At 39.0% G+C, this 20,994-nt stretch overlaps 1 protein-coding gene across 2 annotated transcripts; it reads right to left on the bottom strand.

Annotated features, from left to right (window-relative positions):
• Positions 1 to 1,102: 1,102 nt before the first annotated feature.
• On the bottom strand, positions 1,103 to 18,806 carry LOC122072610 (auxilin-related protein 2). Of its 2 annotated transcripts, XM_042636975.1 has the most exons (9): positions 17,647 to 18,806; positions 13,462 to 15,124; positions 13,228 to 13,363; positions 13,044 to 13,144; positions 12,834 to 12,899; positions 12,552 to 12,641; positions 10,569 to 10,745; positions 7,727 to 7,802; positions 1,103 to 1,625 (listed from the first exon to the last, which is right to left on the bottom strand). In XM_042636975.1, the coding sequence occupies exons 1-8, from the start codon at positions 18,342 to 18,344 to the stop codon at positions 7,728 to 7,730; spliced, it is 3,006 nt and encodes a 1,001-aa protein (XP_042492909.1). In that variant the 5' UTR covers positions 18,345 to 18,806; the 3' UTR covers positions 1,103 to 1,625; position 7,727. The 2 variants fall into 2 exon arrangements, with proteins under 2 accessions (XP_042492909.1, XP_042492910.1); XM_042636976.1 differs by lacking the exon at positions 7,727 to 7,802 and having other exon boundaries at positions 17,647 to 18,801.
• Positions 18,807 to 20,994: the final 2,188 nt, after the last annotated feature.

Genomic DNA, 20,994 nt, shown 5'->3' with positions numbered 1-20,994 from the left:
AAAACTGCATTATACGATCAAATACATATTTCTCTCTACTTGAAAGTTTGTTTTATAAATCAGCTTCAGTTTATGGGTTGAATATTCAACTTGTTATCAAAACCACCACCAACAATACCTTGACAATAAATCTTCAAAACAAAGGGTTTGTGTGATGTTTGACCTCTCAACTCTTCTCAGCTCCTTCAATAATCAATAGTGAGCATAAAGATAGGTACATCATTTTTACCTGCACTGTGCTTAGTTATATCCAGTCCGGGCCATTTCCCCACAAACTTGATTTGGAGGAGACATTTTCGATTCAATATGCATATATAGCTACATAGAACCAAGTATATATAGAACACCAGGCCTATTGGAATCAAATCGGTTGGTTTCAAGTTAATATAATCGTGATGCTCTTTCTTTTGAACCAAAGTTTGAGTTGTTTAAAAGACTCAAAACAACAAAAAGGGCATAGCATCAAACTTGCATCTTCCTGTTACCATCACTACCTTCATTTGCCCTAGTTGAAATAATTAAGATACTAGTAAATGCAAGTTATCGGCACGAAGGATTCAAATATTCAAACTATCTAGCAAAGGATGAGGGCAGTATGAACTGATAAAGCTCCCAGCTTCAAAATCCTAACGTCTCTATATTAAAAACAACAGATTGACCTATAACGAGAAGGTGAGTTGCCAACTCATAAAAGCAGAAATAACCTAGGCCGAAAAAGTCACAAGATGCAGCTATGTCATCACAACCCAAACAATGAGAGCACCCAACTTGATGTGGATAAGCAGGATTAGCTTTATACTTCATCATGCCACAAGTTCAGAAGTCACATTAGTTGCAAATTAGGTGCAAAAAGAACTAATCCAGAATTGCAACATAGATGAATCTACTTGTGACAGCTCTAGATCAGCCCACACAGTAAAGCTCATGTAGTCGCAATTTCGGCGAATAATTTTTGTCCAACTGACTTGGACCCGATTCGGGGAAACCATGTTCAGATAACAGTTAAAATTAAACCTAGGGAGTTCAAGAGTAATGCTACAATTTTGTTTTAACAGAACAGACCATGATCCTAAAACATAATGGAATATCAACTAAAACCACATACACAAAGGGGCTAAATTGCACATTCAATTTCTCAACTCAAGAAACAAAAATTTCCGAGTCTATTTTGATATTACAAAGAAACCAACAAAGACATTGGTATTCGTTCAATCAATCGAGCACTCAAAAAAAAATATAATAATGAAGGAACTAATTAACTCAAAAAGATGGCTTATGATGTTTGCCAAGTATATGAATACTCTACAATGACCAGCCATTCAATTTCCACATACACCTAGATTTGAGCCGTACATTTCCCCGAACAACATCAATTTACAGCAACAGAAACAAAAAGAAGCTTGTACCTTTGGCACCTTGGTAGTTCAGAAGGAAACCTGTTTAGCAAATGGCATTATGTGATACCAAGCCAAATGCATGATTGTAGTGAGAAATAATACCTCCTACAATCACTCATGCATTGTTGGCACCAACAGCTTGAGTAATTTCCAGATGAAGCATCTCAGAATAAAATAATGGCAAAGAATTTAGAATAGCTCCTCTGAATTGAATTTGTTCCAGGCTTCCTGTTTCAACATCTCAGATGTCAGGCATACCCAATAGGATGAAAATAGTAAACCAATAACAGTGGTACTTGACATGAAAGCACAACATTAAATCCAAATATAATAAATCTATATAAAATATTGCACAATAGCGAAGGCACATTGCAGTAACCCTTGATAATCAGGTTATCTGTGGCCCTAGTAAACCTCAAGACCTTTTATGACAGACTTCAGTTCAGTTACAGCAACATTTTCAACCAGACCAATCAGATATTGGACCTGGATATACAAAAGCAATGTTGTCGTTATGACCTCTAAAAACTCCACACAAATTCCCAACAGGACTGGAATCCATAGAATTACCATCAAAGTTCAATTTAATTCCATGCAAAGGGTGGTGTGGATTTCCTATCATGCTGAACCCAAAGCTGGTGAATGAGGGAAGATGCCACCTGTTCCTTACATTTGATATAATATTCTCACTGAATTAAAAATGGTGAACTTATGTTTTCTTTGTGTCTTGTTACCATGCACACACCATTACACCTGATCAAACATCACCCTCCATTAGGCTATTTTGTTCTTTCACGTCACATAATTAATTCAAAAGGTTCTAATTGACATCTCTTTGTTTTGATTTACCACTAAATAGTGAGGTAATTGTACTCATTTAAAAATCAGCACGGAAATAAAAAAAGCGCAGGCTTGTATTACAAAATGCAAATAAAAGGAGAATGGGACTCAGGGAAAAAGATGCAATTTGGGATGATGTAGAGTCACAAAAACTCAGATTTGATACATCCATCGGAAATTTTCAGCATTAAGACTTTTTTTCTCTATCAATAAATTGTTACTTGTCTGCTCCCCCAAAAAAATTATGGTGGGAATGAGATGCTGAATTTTATGTAGAACAGAAAAATTGGGGGAAACTCCAACATGAAGAAAGAAACCACAGGGGAATACCATGGACTGATTTGGGATGACATTTGGGTCCAATGGATGAGACCACGTTGAAGAGCATGTTCAATTATTTTATGACACAAGACTAGCCAATGCATTTCTTGTTTATTTAATTTCTATGATTTGGTTGTTAATTAGTATTTTTAGAATTTGAAACTATTTTGGTTTATCGTTAAATTTTAGAATAGTCAAGCTTGAAGTTACTCTGGGAAAGTTCTCATTTTCATTTCTATTCCAGTTTTGATTCATCCTTATCCTATTGCTTGAAGTCTAATTTAGATTCAATGTTTGAAATTTCGACTTGGGGTGTTTTCGAACCATGTGGAGACACATATTTTTCCATTTTCAATGGGTTTCACTCAAAATTTCAGCAGATCCTCCAGCTTTGCCAGATTTGACCCCCAAGTGAAGAGAAATATTTCTCTGATTTCGATAAATTTCCCTCAAAATCTTAAATATTGATTAAATCAAGTTCATATTCCAATCACGTTTCTTAAGCTTGTTATTTTGGGGAGAGGTGCAGAAGTTCCCATTTCTATTCGTTTTAGTGCATAGTTGTCAAGGCGTCCAGGCGGAAATCTTGGTGTTAGGAGGTACTCCACTTATCTGTAACATAGTAAGGCAGGTGCCTAGCAACATGGGCAGTCGCCTTTTTTATGCACAGTTTGTTTACTGAATATATCTATATATATATATATATATATACACATACATATATTGTTTGAATCATATGGTTCTAATTGTTTAAATTGTATTGGTTGTCTATATGTGATATCATGCTGTGAGAAACATGGAATCATTATGTTTAAAAAAAATAACATAATACCTAATCAACCTTCCTTCGCATTTCAAACAATGAAGAAGAAAAAAAACGAAGGAGAAGCAGGAAGAACCAAAGGCAGCGGCCCACCTCTTCAGATGACATCCTCTTGCAGTACGGAGGCACCTCTCTTATTCTGGCTACATCCTCCGGTGGCTCCTCTCTCAATCCAGTAAGCTTTTTCTCTTTTTTAGCTTTTTTCTGATTTTCTCTTCTATAAACCTAGGCCATCCTTTTGCAGCAGCACGCCTCCTCTTCAGGCAACATCCTCTAGCAGTCCAGTGGCAGCTCTCTTATTCCTGCGACATCCTCCGGTGGCTCCTCTCTCAAACTGGTAAGCTTTTTCTCCATTCTTCCTCCTTTTTTTTCCTCCTGATTTTCTATCTTCTTCTCTGTTCTGCAAACCTAACGCCCAACGCTTTGCAGCAGCACACCTCCTTTTCAGGCAACATCATCTGGCAGTCTGGTGACATCCTCCAGCGGCAACCCTCTTATTCTGGCAAGGTTTTTTTCTCTATTCTACTTTTTTTTTTCTGATTTTATTTCTTCTTCTCTAAACCTAACGTCCAAGTTCCAACTCTTTACAGGGGCACATCTTCTGGCAGCCCATCCGACTGTACTAGGCTACCAGTCTTCCGATGACACATCCAACTGTACCAAACTACAATCTTTCGACAGCACCTTCATTCCGCCATTCCGGTAAGTTTTTTTTTTTTTTTTTGTTTACAGTCTCTTTCCTTCAGTTCTTCACTTCCTCTTCTCAATTTTTTTTCCCTCTCTCTCTCTCTCTTCTTCTCTTTTGGTGGTTCCTTTTTCTGCTGTGATGTGCTTTCCTTTTTTCCTTATGTTATGGCTTTTATTCTTCCTTTTTCCTTATGTTACTGTTGTAACGTTACCGAGTATGTGTGTTACAATGTTTGTAACTTTGTGTGGTTTATATTTTTTTTTTTTTTTGTAATCATCATCAATATACTTTTTCTTTTTATGTTTGTATTGTAGACAAAGAGATAATGGCCAATGTTGGTGGGAGTAGTGGGGCTGAAAATTTAAGTACTGGGGGGTCAGGGTATGATACAAGCAAGGATGCAAAAAGGAAGGCTAAATCAAAAGATCATGGATAGAAACATAGGTAATGGCCTGATTTAACAGACAAGAATTTGGTTAAGTGTACCCTGTGTGGGAAGGTCTCAAGGGAGGAACAAAAAGAATGAAGCAATACTTGGTTGGTGACCATGGAGATGTTGCCAAGTGCACAACGACAACTAAAGCCATTGCTAAAGAGATGAATGAAGCAATATAGAAAAACAAGACAAGGAGAATGGAAATTTTTGAAGATTTAGATGTTGGTGGAGAGGAAGGAGATCCACTTGTAGAAGGGCATACGATTTCTGATTTGGGGAGGACAAGTCTTGTCCCAAGCTCTGGGACAGATTCCCAAACAGAAAGTTGTCATTCAGACACAAGGGGTCCCATGGATGCTCATGTGAGGCAGACTCCAAAAGGCATGGTTGAGAAGAGGAGTAACGCTTTTTATTAGACAACAATGGAAAACCATGTAAGATCAGAGGAAGAAAGAGATAAACTTTGTGAGTTCGTTCTTACATTGCAAGGTGGGTTTATGAAAGCGGTGTTCCATTCAATGCAGTGAAGTTAAGGAGCTTTGAGGAATGGTTCAAGACATTGGACAGTATGAGCCCAGTTTCAAACCCCCTTCATTATCATGACTTGAGGGTTCCTCCATTAAAGTCTGAGAAGGAGAAAATTGATGAAATAAAAATCAAATATCAAGTTTATTGGAAAAAATATGGGTGCGCTCTCATGTCTAATGGGTGGACAGACAAATGAGGAAGGAACCTGATTAATTTTCTTGTCAATTGTCCAAAGAGGACTTTCTTCATGGGGTCTTTGGATGCATCTAGTCAAGTACAAGATGCTAATATGTTGTTTCAGCTACTTGATAGTAAGGTTGAAGAGATTGGAGAGGAGTATGTGATTCAAATAGTTACTGATAACACATCCAACTATGTTGCAGCTGCTAAAAAACTGATGTAAAAAAAAATGGAATTGGTTTGGACTCCTTGTGCAGTCCATTACCTAGACCTTATGCCGGAGGACATAGGCACTTTAAGGTCATATATGTTTGTTATGTTGAAGGGAAGAAAATTAACTAGCTTTTCTATAGGCACATTTGCCTTCTTGAAACTATGAGGGTCAAAACAAATGGAACAGTTAGTGAGGGTCGGGATAACTAGATTTGCCTCTTCATTCTTAACACTTCAGAGCTTATTAAAGCATAGGAATGCCTTGGGCAATTGTTTGCGTCTAATGACCGGCAGTGCTCTAAGCTTTCATCAACAAAGGCAGGGAAGAAAGTGGCTGAAACAGTGCTTGTAGTAACCTTCTGGAATGGTTTGCAAGATTTCCTAAGAGCATCATTGTCATTGCTTCAACTCTTGACGATAGTAGATGATGATGAGAGGCCTGCTATGCCTGAAGTATATCTTGCAATGGAAGAGACAATCACGAACATAAGAAAAAATTGGGGACAAAGAAAGACTACAGAAGAAAGTCATAAAGATTGTTGATAGGCATTGAAAGAGTCAAATGAAGTGACCGGTATATGCTGCTACATTTTTCCTCCATCCAAGCAAGTACTTTAAGGCTGTTGAGATGGATCCAAATAACCCATGGCATAATGTATGTGATGCCTTTAATGATGTTATTGCAAGGTTGGTGCCTGATGCAACCTTGCAAGACGAGAGCATTGCACAGTCTGGTGTTTATATTGAAGCTCAAGGAAGTTTTGCAAGGAAATGGTGATTAGACAAAGGGAAAAGTTGAATCCTAGGAAGTATCTTATATATATATGTATATATTGTTTAGTTGTTTGTATGTTTAATCTACATTTTTGTATTATAAATACCTATAGTCATTTGGTGGCAAAGACATAAAAGTTCTGACCGGAATTTTATAAAAATTGCAATAAGCTTACTTGGTCTTTGTTGCTCCTCTATTGTCTGTGAGCACAATTGGAGCACATTTAAGTTTGTGAGTACTTCAGTACTAAGCACATCAATTTTTTAGATGTTAATTTTATATTTATTTGTTAATTGTTCTTTAGATTCACATCAAGAAGATGAATAGATTGGAGCATCAACATTTAAATGATTCTCGTTTAGATTCAGTATAATTGTCATCTTCAAGTAAGGTTCCAAGAAAGAAAGGACCAAATGCATAAATTTTAATCCATTGGTGCTTTATGAGTTGGATTCGAGTAGCGAGTGGATGATTGGCATATCAAATGATGAATTAGCCCATCGTAAGGATGATCTCACTTGGAGAAGTATTGATACTATAGCTAGGGCATCATCATCATTTGAGAGACACAACAGACCAAGGAGGGATGAAGCATCAACAAGTGGAGCCAAAATATGCTATACAAGTAATGGTAGGGGAGAGCTGAGAAATCGCCAAATGAAGAAGTGGAGGAGGAAGAGGATGTATGTGATGATGAAAACCTTGACGACGATTTTCGTATAGTTGGAACTGATTCTCTGCAGGCCAACAACATGAGCAACAAGAATATGTTAATTTAAATTTACTTGCTGATTTGGATTGAAGTCATCGAACACTTTGTATTTGGATGGTTTTTTTTATATACTTTTCCTCACTTAAGTATTTGACAGTATAAGCTTTCAAGATTACTTGAATTTGGCATTTTTGTTTATTTTATGTTTTCTTTCATTGAAGACTTTTGGAATGATTCAGATCTCCCCAGGTTACTTTAATTCATTAAATTTGGCATATTGGTTCTTACTTTAGATACTTTTTAATTCTTTGTTCCAACTTCTTACACTTTATTTATGTTATTATGTATTGACTACAAGAGTAGAAATGTAGTGGATGACCTAGAGGCCCTCATTTGGCATCATAGAGGTTAGAATAATAAATACTTACATATTTTAACAGCCCTTTTTTCATTATATTTATAATTATGTTTCATAATTATATATAGTATATGCTGAACTTACTCTTTTTTTTTTTTTAATTGCAATATGTCTCATTGCTTCTTTATGTCCTATACTTTGTTCATCGTGTGTTGATTTTCTTAGATTATGCCATTTCTAATTGATAGCATGATTATACCATATTGCATTGATATGATTCTTTAATCTTTTTGTAGCATATAAGTAGAATGATAAAAAATTTAATAAGTTATTGGCCTTTGGCTATTTGTTATACTAGTAGTAGACTAGAAGTAAATAACATAGTTACATTATTTAAAAATAAATAAATAAATAAATAACTAGAATCACCAAAAACAGGGCTACATGAATCTAACCTTATAATGGAAAGTTATTTCCAAAATCACCTAAGCACTGAGGAAGGTCCCTCCAATGCCTTGGATCGCCTAGCACCTTGACAACCATGTTTTAATGTCACCAAAGAGGCTATACAATCACCACAAACAGGGCTTCGTGAATCTAACCTTATAATGGGAAGCTATTTCCAAAATCACCATAGCAGCAGTAATCTTAAGTCCTTAACAATCTATAATTAATATATATATATATATATAAACTCTATTGTACTTTATCTTCCACATAAATTAATGAATGATGATGGAGTACTACATTATAATGCCAGGTTTTTTTTTTTTTTTTTTTTGAAGATCATTATGCTAGGTCTGACACCCGAGTTATTCCAGACAAGCTCTCATATGTAATCTGATTTCATCCTCTCTTCTGTTCCTTCTCTTATTTTCACATTTTTTTATTGCTTGGGAAAATCCTATTCCACTTCGATCTTCCACGACCAAATAACTAAAGGTCCCACACCAGATTAATCAAACCAAGTCTGGCTAACAGATGTAAACAGTAAATCATTAGTGCTACATTAGGCCAAACATTCTTCCAGTACTGGAAAGGGACATCACATATAAAAGAAATTGCATTGAAAAGCCTCGTCTATGTGGCTGTCAGATGTTACCAAGTTGTGGCATGGTTACTGTAATACCCCATCCCAGTACGTGTTATAGATATGCACAAATAATAATATTAAAGATATTATTATACATTAATTGATATATTGATAGTTATCAGCAATTAAAAGGGAGGCGGTTACTTTAAAGGGACATCGGTAAAGAGCCACGTCATGGAGGAGGTGGCTGGAGTTTATTAGAAAAACAAAAGCGGTGATGTTTTCGCATGAGGAGGAGAGAGAAAGGAGAAGAAAGAATGAGAGGAAAAAGGAGCGAAGGAAGGAAGAGGAGAGAGGGTTCGGCAGGTAAGTTTCTAATTTTCTATATTTAGTTTCATTTTCTTCTTTGTGTAGAAATGGAATAGAGAGAGAGAGAGAGAGAGAGAGAGAGAATAGGGAACTGCCTAAATCCTGTCACGTTTAAGTGTTTAAGTGAGTCAAGAAGAGGGGGAATATTAGAGAATATAGGACAGGTAGTGGAGAATAAATATGAAAAATAAAAGGAAAGAAAATAAAGTGAAAAAAGAAGGAAAAGGAGAGTTGCACGATTTAAAGAAAGAAGAAAAAACTATTTAGGGGAGGAGAGACCAACCGGATAGGAGGGCTCCCTTGAATGACTAAATTGTGAGAAGGAGAAAATTTTAAAAGGGAGTGAAAGTTGGAGATAAAATAGGAAATTAAGTTGTTTTATGGAGATAAAATAGGGAGAAGGAGATGGGAAAGGGAAGCCGTGAGAGACAAGTAGAGAGGGGGAGAGATGTGTGTGTGTATTGTCCTAAAAAGGAGAGAGAGATGAAAGACCAGGCGAGATAAGAAATTGTCATTGAGAAAAATAAAATAAAATAAAAGGATAAATTTAGTTGGACCCTCTAAATGAATTGGAACCTAAGAAAAGTATTGTTTGCTTGTAGAGGTAGCAATACCATTGGGTGAGTGCAGCATCAGCTGCAATTTCTAAGTTAATTGATTGAAAAGTAAGTGGAACTTGACATGATTCACCTATGTATTGATGTACATGTTTATTTATGTGATTTTATGTATGGATTATATAAATGAAAAGTTAAGAAAAGATGGTTTATGTTTGTAATTGAGAGTGGTGCATGGAAATGTTCAAGGGAATAGAATGAAAACCAATGAAATGATGGATGATTGTGTGACATGACTGCAACCCTGTCCAACAGGGGGTGAGGTGTTGGATGAGGCATGTGTATATGTTTATGTTCCTCGCTTAGCCGCGGGATGCTCCGTCTAGCCAACAGAATGACCCATCTAGGCTGGGATGAGATATGATGTGCCACCTAGCCAGTGGTTTTGTCATGCGTGCCACCTAGCCTGTGGTTTCATGTATGTGTACCACCTAGCCCGTGGTTATGAGGCAAGATTGTGACTGTTTGATACACGAGATGTCTCACATTTATGATTACAGTTGGCAATATGTCCCAATGACTTAAAGGAAGAATCCATAATTTTAAAGTTTAAAGTGACGGTTTATGATTATAATTAAGAATGTGTATGGCAATGTTTAAGAAAATAAAGGTTATGCCAAGGAATGAGAAGGTGAGAGTAAAGTCAAGAAACTATCCAGTGAGGTGATATCCTATTTATGTTCACAGGGTTTTAAGAATATCTGGACTTATCATGTTTTATATCAAGGAAAGGTTATGCATGTATTTGAAACTTATAGATAGTTGTATTTTGTATTATGTGGTTGTGCCATGTTTTGTCTTACTGGGCTGTATAGCTCATTCCATTAGTTATTTCCCATAGATTACTAGAGGTGTGACATGTTCTCAGAGGGAGAGCCAGTTGTGCAAGTGTTGCTTACTTATTGAGACTATGTTGCAGATGTTTATTTTACTAGAATTTTCAATTAGAGGATTCATTTAATTGAAATACTGAGTTTTAAATCATAAATAATAGATATAAATTCAATAACAACTTCTGTTGTAGCAGTGTAACAAGCCTGTGAGTTATTGGTGAAAGATTTTTGTGATCATTTTCGATCACTGCCCGTGAGGGCAGCACCGTAAACTGTTACTTGGGTTTGAGGCGTTACAATTACCATGTCACGTGATAAGCTTTTGCTTCCAACTAGGTTACATCAAATTATGATTGGCCAATTTGATGAAGCAACAAATAAAAAATCACATCTTCTATTGATTGGAGTACTGATTTTATTATATTGGCATCAAATAATGAAGTACCTTAAGAAGGTCGAACACCTTCTCTGCAATGTATTTCTGTTGAAGATTAGCACCTTTCTGTTGCACCTTATCGGGATGGATGCACAAGGTTGCTTTTCTGTAAACCTTTTTAACTGAGGCAGCAGTGATCAAATCGGTCAAAGAAACAGGCTGCCAACCGCATTCAGGCCAAAGCACCTGCTCATGATTAAATGGATTTTAGAAATAACTTGGCATGTAAAATAATACACTATAAAGGATTATTGACTAACAATACCAAACAACAAATCAGACATGTCAAAAAAAGGATCCCATGTCATACTGCACCTCTAGTGACAACTAAAGGAGTATGCTTTCTGTGGAAGCAGAGTCACTTTACAAAAGGAGTAAGACTTCATTAAATTTTTTTACCTTGTAAATGGTTAACCCAGAAAATGGTATATTAGAAATACATTGGTTTATGAAGAACTAGGTAACTGGTTCATCAAAGATTTTTTTACTTTTTATTATTTTTCTTTTTTCAAGGGTAGATGTACATCCTAGAAATAATTTTTATTAAACTAGAAAATTGTATGAGATTTAATACATGGACCTTCCAACTTCCTTCAAGCCTGAACATAGCTCCAACTCTAACTGTGCAAGGGTTTCCAAGTTGACATTAACCATTTCTGCAGATCTCACCTTGTTCCTTGGTTCATCAAGGTTTCTGCATATAAGACTGTCTCCATGGACTTTTTCCTTGAACCACCACATTACCTCGGTTAACTTTCTTTGAAGACTGTGTCCAAAGAATTTTTCCTTTAAACTTAAAACTGCAATACCTCATCCATGAAAAAACTAAAGGATTTCTCCTGAAACATATTTGATGCAGTTAGAGTTTGGAGTCATGGTTCATTTTATTTTTCTCTTCCCACCAGTGGGAGGGGGCCTGGGCTCAAGTGAGTTTAGTATTTTTGGAGTCTTTAGCTGCTCGAGGAACTTCCAAGTTTGTAGTTGCTCGGGAATGGATACTAGCTGAGCTAGGAATGATTTTTATTTCCATTAGAACTTGGCCCATAAATATTGTAAATCTACAATCGATGGGGACAAGAGTGAGTGGTAATGGTTTTGGTTTCTTCCATAAATAAACGGGTTCTCTCATGTGACCAGTTGATGAACCATGATTCATGGTGAACTAGAATTTCTTATTTTCTTATTACAGGTTCATTTTCAATTAAGCATCTAATTCAGTGAGGTTTTCTGATCTGATTTTAGTCTATTCAACATAGCTATTTTGAAGTAACCAGTAGGCAGGTAGTATTGTAGTAATGCAAACCAGCACCAAAATAAAAGAAACCGAACTGAACTGACTAGCAGAACCAGGATCTCCAAAATGAACAAATAGATCAATTTAGCAGAAAATAACTTGAAGCAGAGAAATTAGATTGGTCTGATCTTCTGGCTGAGTGCTCCTCTCAATCAGCAGAATATATCTGAAAACAGAGAACTAGACTGGCCTGCACAGACAGCTCCTAGCTACTAGGAGAATAGAGTAGCAGAACTAGAACTAGTATTCTAGCTAATCAAACTCAGAAGATAAATCAGAAATCAGCCATTAGCCACGAACCAGATTTTAAGTCCATCTGAGTAATATCTATGAATTATGATCACAGCAAGCTATCAGGAGAAAACGTGAGAGAATAAGGGTGCTACAGGTGCTTAAAATTTGGAATAGACATACCTGTTTATGAGAAGAATGAAGTAGAAGAATAGTAGAGATAGAACAGGAAGGAATCCACCCTTTTTTTTTTTTTTTGGTGAATAATAAATGCATTAAAAGAAGCAGGAGGGAAAATATAGTACAGAAGTGCTCCTAGATGTCAGACCACCAAGGATCAGTATCATTAAGAAGGAGAAAACGACATTGTACAAATACACAACTGAATAAATTCTGTTAGCGCCAAAACTGCTACAAGAAAAGAAGCAAGAAACATAAATACAGAAATTCAATGAACAAGTACCCACATATTGTAATGTTGATAGCAGAGCACGAAGATTGCCTTCCTTCCCCGCAGCCCAACGCTTAATCTCAATGTCCAGCGTTTCAGAAATCCTCTAAAATTAATGCAGGGCAAGGGCAAGATTACAAATATGGTAATTCAAGTAAAAGAAAATGTTGACATAGGCATAAGAAGTCAACAACTGAATCAGAAACATATAATTCATGTAAAAGAGAGAACCATTTCATATTCTAATGCTCATAAGGGTTCCATTTCAATATAATACGGTATGATATAAAGGACTTACATGTCTTTCTGCTTGTTCCTGCTGAGTTTGAAGGTCACGCTGATTCTTCTCAGCCAGTGCTTTTGCCTACAAAAGAGAACTCAATAACAAAAACTTAAGGAGAAACTACCGTAAAGTTAATTCAAATTGATCAAGAATTTCAATCATGCAGCCCAATGCAATTAAACACGACACAATATTTTGTTTATTTTTTAAAAAATAATTGCATACCGCACGCTCATGAGTCCTCTGTTGACGCTCCCATCTGGCTCTCCGTCTTTCCTCACTCTCCCCGTCAATTTCCTGAAATTCCCCAGATGGGGAGGATGTCCCTATAACATAGAAAAATGTTGAACAAATAATCATAGGTCAGAATCTCTCAGCATAAAAAATTGCATGTTAACAGTGAGATTACCTCCAAAAATTGAACTAAGGTCATCAACAATATTTGTTGTGGAAGATGCCTTCTTCATACTGGAAGAAGTTCCAGAAGATGTCCTACGCACCCCTTCAGACCCTCCCTTATTTTGAAATTGGGTTTCGAAAGGATTCTGGAAAAAAAAAAAATTAGGAAGTAAATGATATGATTAGCTAGGTTTGCAATAACAAATCAAAGTGCAACATCAGTGTAACCACCCTAGGCACTCACCGACGTGTTAGGCCTTGGTCTTGGTGCACTGCTTGGTCGAGCACCCATATTACTGAAGAAAGAGTCCAGATCATTATCATTCTTTTGCTGATTTTCTCTTGCAGCAGCTGCAGCCGCTGCCCTTTCTCTAGCCTCTGCAGCAGCCCTTTCTCGAGCCTCTGCAGCAGCCCTTTCAACGGCTGCTCGTTCTGCTCTAAGCCTTACCGCTTCTTCAGCCCTTGCAACAGCAGCTCTCTCTCGTGCCTCCTTCTCCCTTGCTTCTGCGGCTGCCCTCTCCCTGGCTTCTGCAGCTGCTCTTTCTGCTCGCTCCCTGGCATCAATTGCTGCCCTTTCACGAGCTTCAGCTTGTGCCCTCTGAACAGCAGCTCTTTCCGCACGTTCACGTGCTTCACTTTGTGCCTTTTCAACAGCAGCCCTTTCAGCTTTTAAGCGAGCTTCAGCAGCTGCTCTCTCCCGTGCTTCTTTGGTAGCCCTCTCCACAGCTTGTCTGGCCTTCTCTCTTTCAATTTCCCTAGCTCTTTCTCTCTCCCTCTCAAGTCTCCTTTGTTCTCTTTCTTTCTCCTCTCTCTCCTGTTCTCTTTCACGATCTAATCTCTCTTGTTTCTCTCTGAGTTCTCGCTCTTGAGCATCTTGCTGGACAGGTTCCCTAGTTCTTGCAGATCTCACATTTTCTCTCTCTCTTACTTCCCTAGCATGCTTGAACTTTGCCTCAGCTCTATCCATGGCCTCCTTCATAGCAGCAGCAGCTGAGTTTGTCTCAATGTCTTCTTCCCCCGATAGAATGTCTGCACGTTCATCAACATTACTTCGGGACTTATCCATGGCAAAGTCTTCAAATTCATCTATTGAAGAGACACCAGAGCTCTTTGCTGAATCAGGGACTGTCTTAGGACCCTGGAAGCTCTGACTAGAACGCGGAAAAGTGGGGAGCTCACTAACCTTCTTTTTTGTATTTACAGATCCAAAATAACCTTTATCTCTTTTCGAAAACTGTGCTGGTCTAGAAGGAGGTGGTCTTGAAGGTGGTGGAGCACTTGTAGGTTGTGTAAAAAGAGGGATTTCAGACACAGTCAACCATACATCATCCGCTGCTTCCAGATTCTCTTCAGATGTCAGAGACGTGTCTGCCTGAGAATTTGTTGCATCAGAATTGGCATTTACAAAAGAAGGGCGAGAACTAACATGACCAGCAGGTTTATTGAAATCTGATGAAACACTGGGAATGTCAAAGAGGGTTTGATGAGATTCCCGATAATTGTCAACAGGCACCTTCTTTTGTGAGGCATTCTCAGATGCCCTTGCAAAAGGTTTCTCGTTTGACTCTTTGCCAGCAGAAGCATCCATGCTACCTGCCCTTAAAGAGCTTTTCTCCCTCCCTTTTTTATTCACCTCAGTTGAAAACAGGGGGACAGATTTCCCAAGGCTATCAAGGGGATCCATATCATCTAATATTGTCCCACTACCTGCTGAACCATTAAATCTTGCACTTCCAGAATTGCTGGGCATACTCATTTGCTCTAAAGGATCAGCAAACAATCCTGAGGGTGGATAGGGTGATGAAGAAGTTGGTTCCAAGACTTCAAAGAGATCATCCATCATTCTGGAAGTTGATTTAGTTGAAGTAGCAGTAGACTGCCGAGGCTGTTTGGCCTCCGAAGTTGCTCTGTGCAAAGAATATAGTGTTGTCATGACCAATTATCATTCAATATCTGATATATCAAACAGACAACCATTTAAACGAAGAAACACTGAAGAAAATACATTATAATCTTCAGAAACCAATTAGAAAAGGTTCATAACAATTTAACTATTTACACCATGAAAAATTATAACAGAATTTTAATTACTACAGATGCATATATACTAGAGAAGAAAATTTGGGTCAATCATAAGATGGAATATATGTAGCATATCCAGGTGTGAATAATCAGAAACCAAAAAATAATTAACGATGAGGAAGGAAATAGAAAGCACCACAAGTAATGGAAACTTCACAACAGCATAAAAACAAAATCTTTCTCCTTGGTTCTGTCCAACCTACATCATACAAATGGTCACAAGATGAAAAGTTGGCATTTAATGTAATATTTAGAACCAGTCCAGTGTTTTACCAAAGAATAAAAGAAACAGTCCAGTGCGCCAAGGGGGGAGCAATGGATACTTCATGTTTAGTATGAGTTTTCCAATTAAAAATTAGAATCAAAGACGTATTAATTAGAATAAAAAAAAACATATTTTATATACTTGTATGTATAGAAAACAAAATACCCAAGGATCTATGAGATTTTTACTATATAGAATCACCCCAAATATTTGAATATTATTTTTATAATATTAGCCACATTAGTACAAATTTTCAAAAATCACTGGTACTTATATGAACCGTACTTTTTCTTTCAGAAAGATCAGTCACTGGTTCAAATATTTTTTAATTGTTACGCATAGAACATTATTGCAGAAATGCAATCTCCCAACACACAAACTTTCTGATTAAGGTCCGGACATCAAAAGCTAATGCCACCATATGCATGCATATTTTCATAAATAAATAATTGATGCATAACAATAGGGCTTATTTAAGTCAAAATAAATGTTGGAATGGGTTTTACATTTAGTGAAATTAAAATCCAATGGGTTTTCTTTGTTATGGGCTACTTTAATGGACCTATAAAATGGGTTATGTTAGAGCCCGAATCTTAATTTAGTTTCCTATTAGGAGAAGGATTTCCCATATCCAATCCTACTTGGCCTATGAGCCCATGTTTGACAAGGATTTAAACTCTTAAGAGACCTATTTATAATAGGATTCTCCTAAAATAATGCTAGTGGGACTGGGTTTCCAAATCTCAGAGCATCTGGGATTCTTTCCTACACATACCCTTTATTAGCAATATTGACTTTAACGCATATGGATTATGGACAATAATTGTCTGTGGTTTACATTTATTATGATCCTCGCAAAAAATTCAGTACATTAGTATCATTGAATATGCAATATGTCATAATGTCTATTTCATATTTTCAAAAGGTATGTGAACCTGTTGCTTTTTCAACATGAAAATATGCATTCGTAAAAAATGCAAAATTCAACATCTAAAAAGAATGTACCGTATAGGGTCTGTATATAGCATATGCCATCACGTTTCTGAAGTAATCTGTATAATCATTTTCCCTGCTACGGATATAAGTGTCTCTTTGAGGCCAGCTAACTAAGATGAGGACATACATGACTACAGACATAAGTGTGACTATTTGAGGCCAGCAGGTTGTCATGTCTGTGAGTATGGACATTTGCAAACTGTTGAAAGTTTGCAACCAAGAGACAGTCATAAACCTATTTGAAATTCAAGATAATTTAGGTGTGGTTCCAATCAAAGATAAGTTGAAGGAGAGATGTTTGATGTGGTGGTATCACCATTTGCAGCACAGACCTTTAAGTCCACCAATAAGAAGGAGTGATATGATGCAGATTAGAGAAGCAAAAGACCAAGAGGTAGAAAAAATTTACTCGGGAAGCTATGGTGAGAAAAAATTTGAACATCTTTTGGTTGACCACAAACATGGCTTTCAACAGGGTGGAATGGAAGAACAGGTTCCAAGCACCCAACCCATTTAGTTGGAAAACGCTTAGTTGAGTTGAGAATATAAATATATTAAATTCAGAGGAGGTCTTCTTCAAGTATTACATTGGGCATTAATGCAGAGCCAGCTCATTGGTCAGTTGTTTCAAACAACCTAGTCAGCAAAGCCAAGATGCCAAGACACCAATGACAACTGAATCGTGATGCTAATTAAGATTTATTTCACCTTATTCCCTTCTGATGTAGAAGAGATTGAGAAGAGAATATAAATACGATAGCGACATTGGATTATGGGAAAGAATTTAGAATTGATGAAATTTTCTATTTGTAAGTGGAAAGTCCAGCATGAGTAAAGGAATTCTCAGTTTCCAAATCTGTAGGTAGAGTAAACCCAAATCCATAGATTTTCGTCATTGAGTTGTTTAATACAGTGTGAATCGGTACCTACCCTAAATACCAATCTAACAACGTGGCAATTATTCCAGTGAACAAGAGATAAATAAAAGAATTGTTGAATTCAATAAAAAGGCGCATCAAAGTTCCATAAACAAAAGCGAATTGGATCCCCAACATAAAACCCTAGAGTGCAAGCCCCAAAATGTACCTGTATTTTGAAGGACTGCTTCCACCAAAACCAGGTATTAAATCATCAAAATCCTTCCCTACTTCCGATCTCCTTCCACTCGAACTCTTAGAAACCGGCTCCTTTCGACCAAAATTCCCCAATAGATCATCGAATGGAGCACTCTGTTTCGAAGGTGAGGAAATCGACACGAACACATCATCCTTCTTTGCAGCAGAAGAAGAGCTCTTCAACCCCGGTAACCCATGAAATATATCGTCATCATCATCATACTTAGGCTTATCAAAAACAGGTAAAGATGAAAACTTCGAGCCCGAATCCTTCGATCCTTGAAATATAGAATCATAATCGAATGAAGAAGCTGAAGAGGCTCCTCCACGAGCTTCCGCTCGACTATCATACTTAGGAGGGCCACCAAATACATCATCGAAACTCCCCAAACCTCCATGATGTTGGGTTTTCTGATTCGCAGTGGAACCAAATAACCCATCGTGATCGTCAAGGATAGACCCACCAGTGGAATTCGAAATCCATCCCGATTTCGAACGGTTAGACGGAAATGAGGAGGATCTAGAGTCTCCCCCTGATCCGATCCCGAAATTTAGGTTTCCACCGCTGTTAAGGCCACCAGTACCCTTCGATGCCGACATGGGAGCCGATTTTCCTTGTGGCCTGTACCCAAAATCCCTCGCCAACAGACCAGGAAACTCATCATCCATGTTTCGTCAATTTAAGTTTCCCAGATCTGGGCGTAATCGAGATATTCGAAGCTAAGGGTTTTTGAGGTTTGGATCAAAGTTTTAAGGGTTCAGAGATTCGTGTCACCCCCAATCGATCTCAGCTAATAAAGTTACAAACAATACATAGAGCAAATTAATAATAAGAATGTGAAAATCCGAGAAGCGAAGAAACAGAGACTGAATCGACGGCGCTGAATAAATTTGGTATCAATAATCGGAACTGAATCGGAGGAGGAGAGTGCCCTCCTCGTCGTTGGAGAGGGGGAAGGCTTACAGCGAGAGAGAGGTCGTGGGTGGTGGAATTCTGACCTGCACTTCCTTTTTCAAATCTCTCTCTCTCTCTCTCTCTCTCTCTCTCTTCCCTTTTTTTTATTACGGGACACCCTTCTTGATTTCTTGAGCTTTTCTCCCTATTCATTTTTCCATTGGTCTTTTTTGAAATAGAGAGAGATAGAAAGAGAGAGGAGGGGGAAGGGGTTTGTTGCCACTTGGGAAACTTCCATTTTTTGATAGGATTTTATGAAGTTATGTATGCAGACGACATGTAACATATGATGGTGGGGTCAAAGGGTTGGAGAATGGGGTCCATTGTGTGGGGGCCACCACCTCTCTAATATAATTACAGCTGTAATGTAACCATTGGTTGATATTATGGATGGGCCCATGTGACCATAATATTTTGTTGGTGTGGGTGATTGTAGAAAAAGAAGACTTTCCTATGAGAAAGATGTATGCACGTAGATCTATAATTTGTTATTTCCATTAGGTGGATCATGGACTCAATGGGTGATGGGCCTGAACTTTGGCTAGCCCACCTTATTTCCATTGTTGGATAAAATCTTAGGTTATCCGTGCTCATGCTAGGCCTTCTGATAAGAGTTAAGCCATCTTAGATAATTGTACTTGTAATAGAAAAATCATTGCGTTAAAGTCAAAGTGTTGCTTCCGAAAATCCGTATGAGTTGATCCTGCACAAATACAGAAGGCAGAGGCCCGAATGTTTATCCGGGGTTAGTCCTCCGATGCCCAAGTTAGAGATCGGCCGCACAGCTTTTCACAAGGGTAATGGTGAGGGTTTTTCTACATACCTTTCTTCCTCTGCTCGGGCCCTCTCTTATAGACCTTAGGGTTTAGGGTTTCTCTTTTCCTTGGAGGAGTCCTCCTCGGGTCCACCTCCTTTCCTCTTCGAGTCCTACTCAGATACATCTTATCCCCTTCGTGGGGAATATTCTCTCCATGTGGTTGATGTGGTCAGATTCCTTGTAGACTCTAACAGGTGAGCGACACATGTCCTCTCCTTAGATACCATGTGTTCTTACCCTACTGGGCAATCAATTTGGCCGTATCAGTAGCCCCCTTACTCTCACCAGGAGGCTCTTCCTGTGGGAGTAACCAAGTTTTTCATCATTTTTTTTTCTCGTTCATGCATCCCTTCGGCCTTATTCCTTCGGTTTTGACCTTAATTTTGCTTGAGACCGAGACCTTCGGTCAAGTCAGCTCGGCCTTGGCCTGAGCGCCCAACCGAGGTAGGGACCCTCGGTCAGGTCATCTCGGCCTCGCCCTGATCTCCCAACCGAGGTAGGGACCTTCGGTCAGGTCCGCTCGGCCTTAGCCTGTGTCCCAACCAAGGTGAGGACCTTCGATCAGGTCCGGTCGGCCTTGGCCTGAGCTCCCAACTGAGGTAGGGACCTTAGGTCAGGTCTGCTCGGCCTTGGCCTGAGCTCCCAATCGAGGTAGGGACCTTCGGTTAGGTCACCTCGACCTCGGCCTGAGCTCCCAACTGAGGTTAAGACCTTCGGTCAGGTCAGCTCAGCCTCGGCCTGAGTTCCCAACAGAGGTAGGGACCTTCGCTCAGGTCTGCTTTTTGGCCTCGGCCTAAGCTCTCAACCGAGGTTAAGACCTTCGGTCAGGTCAGATCAGCCTCAGCCTGAGCTCCCAACCGAGGTAGGGACCTTAGGTCCAGTCAGCTCGGTCTTGGCCTGAGCTCCCAACTGAGGTTGTGACCTTCAGTCAGGTTCGCTGGGCTTTGGCCTGAGCCCCAACCGAGGTGAGGACCTTTGGTCAAGTCCGCTCGGCTTTGTCCTGAGCCCCCAACCGAGGTAAGGACCTTCGGTCAGGTCCGCTCGGCCTTGGCCTGAGCTCCTAACTGAGGTAGGGACCTTCGGTCAGGTCAGCTCAGCCTCAGCCTGAGCTCCCAATCGAGGTTAAGACCTTCGGTCAGGTCAGCTCGGCCTCGGCCTGAGCTCCCAACCGAGGTAGGGACCTTCGGTCAGGTCCGCTCAGCCTTGGCCTGAGCTCCCAACCAAGGTTGTGACCTTTGGTCAGGTCTGCTCAGCCTTGGCCTGAGCCCCCAGCCGAGGTGAGGACCTTCGGTCAAGTCTGCTCGGCTTTGGCCTAAGCCCCCAACCGAGGTGAGGACCTTCGATCAGGTCTGCTCGGCCTTGATCTGAGCTCCCAACCGAGGTAGGGACCTTCGGTCAGGTCCGCTCGGCCTTGGCCTAAGCTCCTAACCGAGATGAAGACCTTCGATCAAGTTCGCTCGACCTTGGCCTGAGCTCCCAACCGAGGTTGTGACCTTTGGTCAGGTTCACTCGGCTTTGGCCTGAGGCCCCAACCGAGGTGAGAACCT

This window comes from Macadamia integrifolia, chromosome 3, assembly GCF_013358625.1.
Source record: "Macadamia integrifolia cultivar HAES 741 chromosome 3, SCU_Mint_v3, whole genome shotgun sequence".
In the NCBI taxonomy this organism is placed as follows: domain Eukaryota; kingdom Viridiplantae; phylum Streptophyta; class Magnoliopsida; order Proteales; family Proteaceae; genus Macadamia; species Macadamia integrifolia.
The sequence above is the reverse complement of the archived record's forward strand: the minus strand, read 5'-3'. Positions and strand labels throughout refer to the sequence as shown.

Bases quoted from the DNA above. Each gene is read 5' to 3' on its own strand.
- LOC122072610 (XM_042636975.1), bottom strand. From the start codon at position 18,344: ATGGATGATGAGTTTCCTGGTCTGTTGGCGAGGGATTTTGGGTACAGG. The intron at 13,364-13,461 runs GTGAGTGCCTAG...TTTTTTTTCCAG, and splicing joins GACCAAGGCCTAACACGTCG to AATCCTTTCGAAACCCAATT. The intron at 12,642-12,833 runs GTAAGTCCTTTA...CATTAATTTTAG, and splicing joins AGGAACAAGCAGAAAGACAT to AGGATTTCTGAAACGCTGGA.